The 10,473-nt window shown below is 42.5% G+C and overlaps 1 protein-coding gene across 1 annotated transcript; it reads left to right on the forward strand.

The window, feature by feature from the left end:
- Nucleotides 1–8,744: 8,744 nt before the first annotated feature.
- Nucleotides 8,745–9,814, forward strand: LOC126160088 (piggyBac transposable element-derived protein 4-like). Its single transcript, XM_049916881.1, has 2 exons — nucleotides 8,745–9,639; nucleotides 9,726–9,814. The coding sequence occupies exons 1-2, from the start codon at nucleotides 8,745–8,747 to the stop codon at nucleotides 9,812–9,814; spliced, it is 984 nt and encodes a 327-aa protein (XP_049772838.1).
- Nucleotides 9,815–10,473: the final 659 nt, after the last annotated feature.

Consider the following 10,473-nt stretch of genomic DNA (forward strand, 5'->3'; position numbering starts at 1 on the left):
CTCGTGTTACCTGGCTGCCAGTCCTCGGTTCATGCAAAATCTTAAGGTCCTCGGTCTGGTCCAAGGCACCAAACCGCCCAATAATTCATTAATCGATAACTAAAATTTGAAATGTAGCTCTTCTTACTGGGCGATTGCATAAACTTAGATGCTTCTTCAGTGTTCTACTATGCCGCTTGTAGTGACTCTGCATACCGCATCACGCGACAAGGGCTTGCAGACGATAAATGTAACCGTTTCAGAGAGAAAAGCGACCACTGTGACGATCTGGCGTTATGTCGATTCGATAGTAAATGAAGGAAACGGGAGATTTTCTTAGGTTTTTACTACATATTAACACTTTACACAATTTCTCGTGTTACCTGGCTGCCAGTCCTCGGTTCATGCAAAATCTTAAGGTCCTCGGTTTGGTCCAAGGCACCAAACCGCCCAATAATTCATTAATCGATAACTAAAACTTGAAATGTAGCTCTTCTTACTGGGCGATTGCATAAACTTAGATGCTTCTTCAGTGTTCTACTATGCCGCTTGTAGTGACTCTGCATACCGCATCACGCGACAAGGGCTTGCAGACGATAAATGTAACCGTTTCAGAGAGAAAAGCGACCACTGTGACGATCTGGCGTTATGTCGATTCGATAGTAAATGACGGAAACGGGAGATTTTCTTAGGTTTTTACTACATATTAACACTTTACACAATTTCTCGTGTTACCTGGCTGCCAGTCTTCGGTTCATGCAAAATCTTAAGGTCCTCGGTCTGGTCCAAGGCACCAAACCGCCCAATAATTCATTAATCGATAACTAAAACTTGATATGTAGCTCTTCTTACTGGCCGATTGCATCAACGTAGATTCTTATTCTGTGTTCTAGTGTGCTGCTTGTACTGTGTCTGCATACCGCATCACGCGACAAGGGCTTGCAGACGATAAATGTAACCGTTTCAGAGAGAAAAGCGACCACTGTGACGATCTGGCGTTATGTCGATTCGATAGTAAATGACGGAAACGGGAGATTTTCTTAGGTTTTTACTACATATTAACACTTTACACAATTTCTCGTGTTACCTGGCTGCCAGTCCTCGGTTCATGCAAAATCTTAAGGTCCTCGGTCTGGTGCAAGGCACCAAACCGCCCAATAATTCATTAATCGATAACTAAAACTTGGAATGTAGCTCTTCTTACTGGCCGATTGCATCAACGTAGATTCTTATTCTGTGTTCTAGTGTGCTACTTGTACTGTGTCTGCATACCGCATCACGCGACAAGGGCTTGCAGACGATAAATGTAGCCGTTTCAGAGAGAAAAGCGACCACTGTGACGATCTGGCGTTATGTTGATTCGATAGTAAATGACGGAAACGGGAGATTTTCTTAGGTTTTTACTACATATTAATACTTTACACAATTTCTCGTGTTACCTGGCTGCCAGTCCTCGGATCATGCAAAATCTTAAGGTCCACGGTCTGGTCCAAGGCACCAAACCGCCCAATAATTCATTAATCGATAACTAAAACTTGAAATGTAGCTCTTCTTACTGGGCGATTGCATAAACTTAGATGCTTCTTCAGTGTTCTACTATGCCGCTTGTAGTGACTCTGCATACCGCATCACGCGACAAGGGCTTGCAGACGATAAATGTAACCGTTTCAGAGAGAAAAGCGACCACTGTGACGATCTGGCGTTATGTCGATTCGATAGTAAATGACGGAAACGGGAGATTTTCTTAGGTTTTTACTACATATTAACACTTTACACAATTTCTCGTGTTACCTGGCTGCCAGTCCTCGGTTCATGCAAAATCTTAAGGTCCTCGGTCTGGTCCAAGGCACCAAACCGCCCAATAATTCATTAATCGATAACTAAAACTTGAAATGTAGCTCTTCTTACTGGGCGATTGCATAAACTTAGATGCTTCTTCAGTGTTCTACTATGCCGCTTGTAGTGACTCTGCATACCGCATCACGCGACAAGGGCTTGCAGACGATAAATGTAACCGTTTCAGAGAGAAAAGCGACCACTGTGACGATCTGGCGTTATGTCGATTCGATAGTAAATGACGGAAACGGGAGATTTTCTTAGGTTTTTACTACATATTAACACTTTACACAATTTCTCGTGTTACCTGGCTGCCAGTCTTCGGTTCATGCAAAATCTTAAGGTCCTCGGTCTGGTCCAAGGCACCAAACCGCCCAATAATTCATTAATCGATAACTAAAACTTGATATGTAGCTCTTCTTACTGGCCGATTGCATCAACGTAGATTCTTATTCTGTGTTCTAGTGTGCTGCTTGTACTGTGTCTGCATACCGCATCACGCGACAAGGGCTTGCAGACGATAAATGTAACCGTTTCAGAGAGAAAAGCGACCAATGTGACGATCTGGCGTTATGTCGATTCGATAGTAAATGACGGAAACGGGAGATTTTCTTAGGTTTTTACTACATATTAACACTTTACACAATTTCTCGTGTTACCTGGCTGCCAGTCCTCGGTTCATGCAAAATTTTAAGGTCCTCCGTCTGGTCCAAGGCACCAAACCGCCCAAAAAATTCATTAATCGATAACTAAAAAACTTGAAATGTAGCTCTTCTTACTGGCCGATTGCATCAACGTAGATTCTTATTCTGTGTTCTAGTGTGCTGCTTGTACTGTGTCTGCATACCGCATCACGCGACAAGGGCTTGCAGACGATAAATGTAACCGTTTCAGAGAGAAAAGCGACCACTGTGACGATCTGGCGTTATGTCGATTCGATAGTAAATGACGGAAACGGGAGATTTTCTTAGGTTTTTACTACATATTAACACTTTACACAATTTCTCGTGTTACCTGGCTGCCAGTACTCGGTTCATGCAAAATCTTAAGGTCCTCGGTCTGGTCCAAGGCACCAAACCGCCCAATAATTCATTAATCGATAACTAAAACTTGAAATGTAGCTCTTCTTCCTGGCCGATTGCATCGACGTAGATTCTTATTCTGTGTTCTAGTGTGCTGCTTGTACTGTGTCTGCATTCCGCATCACGCGACAAGGGCTTGCAGACGATAAATGTAACCGTTTCAGAGAGAAAAGCGACCACTGTGACGATCTGGCGTTATGTCGATTCGATAGTAAATGACGGAAACGGGAGATTTTCTTAGGTTTTTACTACATATTAACACTTTACACAATTTCTCGTGTTACCTGGTTGCCAGTCCTCGGTTCATGAAAAAATCTTAAGGTCCTCGGTCAGGTCCAAGGCACCAAACCGCCCAATAATTCATTAATCGATAACTAAAACTTGAAATGTAGCTCTTCTTCCTGGCCGATTGCATCAACGTAGATTCTTATTCTGTGTTCTAGTGTGCTGCTTGTACTGTGTCTGCATACCGCATCACGCGACAAGGGCTTGCAGACGATAAATGTAACCGTTTCAGAGAGAAAAGCGACCACTGTGACGATCTGGCGTTATGTCGATTCGATAGTAAATGACGGAAACGGGAGATTTTCTTAGGTTTTTACTACATATTAACACTTTACACAATTTCTCGTGTTACCTGGCTGCCAGTCCTCGGTTCATGCAAAATCTTAAGGTCCTCGGTCTGGTCCAAGGCACCAAACCGCCCAATAATTCATTAATCGATAACTAAAACTTGAAATGTAGCTCTTCTTACTGGGCGATTGCATAAACTTAGATGCTTCTTCAGAGTTCTACTATGCCGCTTGTAGTGACTCTGCATACCTTATCACGCGACAAGGGCTTGCAGACGATAAATGTAACCGTTTCAGAGAGAAAAGCGACCACTGTGACGATCTGACGTTATGTCGATTCGATAGTAAATGACGGAAACGGGAGATTTTCTTAGGTTTTTACTACATATTAACACTTTACACAATTTCTCGTGTTACCTGGCTGCCAGTCCTCGGTTCATGCAAAATCTTAAGGTCCTCGGTCTGATCCAAGGCACCAAACCGCCCAACAATTCATCAATCGATAACTAAAACTTGAAATGCAGCTCTTCTTACTGGCCGATTGCATCAACGTAGATTCTTATTCTGTGTTCTAGTGTGCTGCTTGTACTGTGTCTGCATACCGCATCACGCGACAAGGGCTTGCAGACGATAAATGTAACCGTTTCAGAGAGAAAAGCGACCACTGTGACGATCTGGCGTTATGTCGATTCGATAGTAAATGACGGAAACGGGAGATTTTCTTAGGTTTTTACTACATATTAACACTTTACACAATTTCTCGTGTTACCTGGCTGCCAGTCTTCGGTTCATGCAAAATCTTAAGGTCCTCGGTCTGGTCCAAGGCACCAAACCGCCCAATAATTCATTAATCAATAACTAAAACTTGATATGTAGCTCTTCTTACTGGCCGATTGCATCAACGTAGATTCTTATTCTGTGTTCTAGTGTGCTGCTTGTACTGTGTCTGCATACCGCATCACGCGACAAGGGCTTGCAGACGATAAATGTAACCGTTTCAGAGAGAAAAGCGACCAATGTGACGATCTGGCGTTATGTCGATTCGATAGTAAATGACGGAAACGGGAGATTTTCTTAGGTTTTTACTACATATTAACACTTTACACAATTTCTCGTGTTACCTGGCTGCCAGTCCTCGGTTCATGCAAAATTTTAAGGTCCTCGGTCTGGTCCAAGGCACCAAACCGCCCAAAAAATTCATTAATCGATAACTAAAAAACTTGAAATGTAGCTCTTCTTACTGGCCGATTGCATCAACGTAGATTCTTATTCTGTGTTCTAGTGTGCTGCTTGTACTGTGTCTGCATACCGCATCACGCGACAAGGGCTTGCAGACGATAAATGTAACCGTTTCAGAGAGAAAAGCGACCACTGTGACGATCTGGCGTTATGTCGATTCGATAGTAAATGACGGAAACGGGAGATTTTCTTAGGTTTTTACTACATATTAACACTTTACACAATTTCTCGTGTTACCTGGCTGCCAGTACTCGGTTCATGCAAAATCTTAAGGTCCTCGGTCTGGTCCAAGGCACCAAACCGCCCAATAATTCATTAATCGATAACTAAAACTTGAAATGTAGCTCTTCTTCCTGGCCGATTGCATCGACGTAGATTCTTATTCTGTGTTCTAGTGTGCTGCTTGTACTGTGTCTGCATTCCGCATCACGCGACAAGGGCTTGCAGACGATAAATGTAACCGTTTCAGAGAGAAAAGCGACCACTGTGACGATCTGGCGTTATGTCGATTCGATAGTAAATGACGGAAACGGGAGATTTTCTTAGGTTTTTACTACATATTAACACTTTACACAATTTCTCGTGTTACCTGGTTGCAAGTCCTCGGTTCATGAAAAAATCTTAAGGTCCTCGGTCAGGTCCAAGGCACCAAACCGCCCAATAATTCATTAATCGATAACTAAAACTTGAAATGTAGCTCTTCTTCCTGGCCGATTGCATCAACGTAGATTCTTATTCTGTGTTCTAGTGTGCTGCTTGTACTGTGTCTGCATACCGCATCACGCGACAAGGGCTTGCAGACGATAAATGTAACCGTTTCAGAGAGAAAAGCGACCACTGTGACGATCTGGCGTTATGTCGATTCGATAGTAAATGACGGAAACGGGAGATTTTCTTAGGTTTTTACTACATATTAACACTTTACACAATTTCTCGTGTTACCTGGCTGCCAGTCCTCGGTTCATGCAAAATCTTAAGGTCCTCGGTCTGGTCCAAGGCACCAAACCGCCCAATAATTCATTAATCGATAACTAAAACTTGAAATGTAGCTCTTCTTACTGGGCGATTGCATAAACTTAGATGCTTCTTCAGAGTTCTACTATGCCGCTTGTAGTGACTCTGCATACCTTATCACGCGACAAGGGCTTGCAGACGATAAATGTAACCGTTTCAGAGAGAAAAGCGACCACTGTGACGATCTGACGTTATGTCGATTCGATAGTAAATGACGGAAACGGGAGATTTTCTTAGGTTTTTACTACATATTAACACTTTACACAATTTCTCGTGTTACCTGGCTGCCAGTCCTCGGTTCATGCAAAATCTTAAGGTCCTCGGTCTGATCCAAGGCACCAAACCGCCCAACAATTCATCAATCGATAACTAAAACTTGAAATGCAGCTCTTCTTACTGGCCGATTGCATCAACGTAGATTCTTATTCTGTGTTCTAGTGTGCTGCTTGTACTGTGTCTGCATACCGCATCACGCGACAAGGGCTTGCAGACGATAAATGTAACCGTTTCAGAGAGAAAAGCGACCACTGTGACGATCTGGCGTTATGTCGATTCGATAGTAAATGACGGAAACGGGAGATTTTCTTAGGTTTTTACTACATATTAACACTTTACACAATTTCTCGTGTTACCTGGCTGCCAGTCTTCGGTTCATGCAAAATCTTAAGGTCCTCGGTCTGGTCCAAGGCACCAAACCGCCCAATAATTCATTAATCAATAACTAAAACTTGATATGTAGCTCTTCTTACTGGCCGATTGCATCAACGTAGATTCTTATTCTGTGTTCTAGTGTGCTGCTTGTACTGTGTCTGCATACCGCATCACGCGACAAGGGCTTGCAGACGATAAATGTAACCGTTTCAGAGAGAAAAGCGACCAATGTGACGATCTGGCGTTATGTCGATTCGATAGTAAATGACGGAAACGGGAGATTTTCTTAGGTTTTTACTACATATTAACACTTTACACAATTTCTCGTGTTACCTGGCTGCCAGTCCTCGGTTCATGCAAAATTTTAAGGTCCTCGGTCTGGTCCAAGGCACCAAACCGCCCAAAAAATTCATTAATCGATAACTAAAAAACTTGAAATGTAGCTCTTCTTACTGGCCGATTGCATCAACGTAGATTCTTATTCTGTGTTCTAGTGTGCTGCTTGTACTGTGTCTGCATACCGCATCACGCGACAAGGGCTTGCAGACGATAAATGTAACCGTTTCAGAGAGAAAAGCGACCACTGTGACGATCTGGCGTTATGTCGATTCGATAGTAAATGACGGAAACGGGAGATTTTCTTAGGTTTTTACTACATATTAACACTTTACACGATTTCTCGTGTTACCTGGCTGCCAGTACTCGGTTCATGCAAAATCTTAAGGTCCTCGGTCTGGTCCAAGGCACCAAACCGCCCAATAATTCATTAATCGATAACTAAAACTTGAAATGTAGCTCTTCTTCCTGGCCGATTGCATCGACGTAGATTCTTATTCTGTGTTCTAGTGTGCTGCTTGTACTGTGTCTGCATTCCGCATCACGCGACAAGGGCTTGCAGACGATAAATGTAACCGTTTCAGAGAGAAAAGCGACCACTGTGACGATCTGGCGTTATGTCGATTCGATAGTAAATGACGGAAACGGGAGATTTTCTTAGGTTTTTACTTCATATTAACACTTTACACAATTTCTCGTGTTACCTGGCTGCCAGTCCTCGGTTCATGAAAAAATCTTAAGGTCCTCGGTCTGGTCCAAGGCACCAAACCGCCCAATAATTCATTAATCGATAACTAAAACTTGAAATGTAGCTCTTCTTCCTGGCCGATTGCATCGACGTCTATTCTTATTCTGTGTTCTAGTGTGCTGCTTGTACTGTGTCTGCATTCCGCATCACGCGACAAGGGCTTGCAGACGATAAATGTAACCGTTTCTGAGAGAAAAGCGACCACTGTGACGATCTGGCGTTATGTCGATTCGATAGTAAATGACGGAAACGGGAGATTTTCTTAGGTTTTTACTACATATTAACACTTTACACAATTTCTCGTGTTACCTGGCTGCCAGTCCTCGGTTCATGCAAAATCTTAAGGTCCTCGGTCTGGTCCAAGGCACCAAACCGCCCAATAATTCATTAATCGATAACTAAAACTTGAAATGTAGCTCTTCTTACTGGGCGATTGCATAAACTTAGATGCTTCTTCAGTGTTCTACTATGCCGCTTGTAGTGACTCTGCATACCGCATCACGCGACAAGGGCTTGCAGACGATAAATGTAACCGTTTCAGAGAGAAAAGCGACCACTGTGACGATCTGGCGTTATGTCGATTCGATAGTAAATGAAGGAAACGGGAGATTTTCTTAGGTTTTTACTACATATTAACACTTTACACAATTTCTCGTGTTACCTGGCTGCCAGTCCTCGGTTCATGCAAAATCTTAAGGTCCTCGGTTTGGTCCAAGGCACCAAACCGCCCAATAATTCATTAACTCTTTGGAGCACGGTGGTATACATAGTATACCACCTTTTGAAAATTTTCTTGGCTCTTTGCACAGTGGTTTAACTGCACGACCACCACTCTAATATGCTCACCTAGTTCTCTACTTATCAGACAGATGGCACTCACTGCCTATAAGGAATCAGTTCCCGCCAAGAATTGCATAGATTACAACTGTGAAAGCTGCGTGCTGAGTTGTGCATGGTTTTTGCGTGTGAATAGTGGTTTATAACGAATTTCTTGTTGCGCCTGTGTTTTTTCCATATCTTGGACGTCACAGCTACGGTATGAACCCATGTATACATTCATATGCACAATCTTCCGTTATTTATATACAATTTATTTTGGTGGTATATTATTTGTACCACCGTGCATGTAGCAGTATTCTATTGCATTTCGTTTCCTAGTATAAAATTCGAAATCCTCCGCTACAAAGTTTAGTTTTTAATTGTGTTGTGACTTATTTTAGCTCTTTCTCCATTTTGTTTTGCTTACGTATTCTTTACTTGGATTCAGGCTGTTGTTTGAAAATGAAAATGTCAAGAAGAGGCTTACGAGATGAAGAAATCGAACGATTATTGTGTGAAATTCCATCAGACGAGGATTCCACTGTTGACACCACAGATGACGAATCTGATTATGAAGCAAGCATTGTTGCGGAGGCTATTGTGTCGTCTGAAGGCGAAGTTTCAGAGAGCGAGGAAGAAAGTGAGTCCACTCCGCCAAAACGCGCTGCTGACACAGCGCCAACTTGGGGACAACAATTCAATGCTACCTCAGGAATGCAGTTCGACAGTGAATCAGGACCAAGTGCTTTTATTAGGGACATTGATGATCCAGAACCTATCGATATATTCGAAAAAATATTTCCAAAAGAGCTAGTTGAGCTAATCGTTTTCCAAACAAATTTATATGCGACGCAATCTGGCAAGTCTTTCACTCCAACAACTGACAATGAAATACGAACTTTCCTGGGAATCAACATTTTGATGGGTATAAAGCGTATGCCAGCATACAGAGACTACTGGTCTAGTGCCCCAGAACTTCATGATCGTTATATTGCATCTCTGATGGCAGTAAATCGGTTTGGATGGTTACTGAGGAACATTCATCTGAATGATAACACATTGCATCCAGAAAAAGGACACCCAGGTTATGACAAACTGTACAAGCTGCGACCAGTGATCAAGATACTATCTGAATCTTTTTCCAAGTGTTACCAACCCAGCAAACACCTAGCAATTGATGAGTCAATGATCAAATTCAAAGGCCGCAACAGTATGAAACAATACATGAGAGATAAACCCATAAAGCGTGGTTACAAAGTGTGGATGCTGTGTGACAAGACCTCTTACAACTTGAAATTTGATATTTACACCGGAAAAGTAGGTGACACAGTGCAAACAGGCCTTGGGGAGCATGTAGTGCTGAGTTTGTCCTCTGAACTCGTAAATAAAGGCCATTATCTTTATTTCGACAACTATTTCAATAGCTATAACTTGTTGGCTGGTTTACAGCAGAGAAACATATATGCCTGTGGGACAGTTCAACCAACAAGGAAACATTTACCCAAATTAAAAACAGACAAAGAATTAAGCAGAGGTGAATTTGACTGGAGGGTCAGCAACTGTGGCATCCTCTACTTGAAGTGGAAAGATAAGAGAGCTGTTCATCTCCTTTCAAATTTTCACAGTCCTGAAGTTACTACAGTGACTCGCCGTGAAAGAGATGGTTCACGCATAGAGCTACCTTGTCCTCAAGCAGTGATGGATTACAATGCACACATGAACAATGTCGACAAGTTCGACCAACTGAAAAAATCATATGAAATAAGCCGGAGAAGTAAAAAGTGGTGGCACCGAATATTCTTTCACCTGCTTGATGTCAGTATCGTCAACAGCTATATAATTTGGAAGGAACTAGGCGATAGAGAAAAAATGACTGCCAAAGTCTTCAGGATGAGTATCCTGCAAAGCTTAGTAACCCAGAAAACACCATTGAGGCCATCTAGACTTCATGAGAGTCAAGTCCACGTAAAGAAAAACAAGCCATATGTTTCCTCACGCCAGCGTCTCGACAATTCATCCCACCAGCCAGAGCGTACTACCGCCAGACGTTGTGCGAAATGCAGTACAAAAAAGAAGCAAGTGCGCACTTTCTGGATGTGCGCTGAATGCAAAGTGCCTTTGTGCCTTAGCAAAACAAAAAGGTGCTTTCAAGATTTTCACAAAAAGGAATAAGAAACATATTTTATTTGTAAGGTTT

Source organism: Schistocerca cancellata, unplaced genomic scaffold (genome assembly GCF_023864275.1).
Source record: "Schistocerca cancellata isolate TAMUIC-IGC-003103 unplaced genomic scaffold, iqSchCanc2.1 HiC_scaffold_1151, whole genome shotgun sequence".
NCBI lineage: Eukaryota > Metazoa > Arthropoda > Insecta > Orthoptera > Acrididae > Schistocerca > Schistocerca cancellata.

Excerpts from the sequence above, each read along its gene's own strand:
- LOC126160088 (XM_049916881.1), top strand. The coding sequence starts at position 8,745 with ATGTCAAGAAGAGGCTTACGAGATGAAGAAATCGAACGATTATTGTGT. Across the intron at positions 9,640-9,725 it reads TGGGGAGCATGTAGTGCTGA|CAGAGAAACATATATGCCTG; the intron begins GTTTGTCCTCTG and ends GCTGGTTTACAG.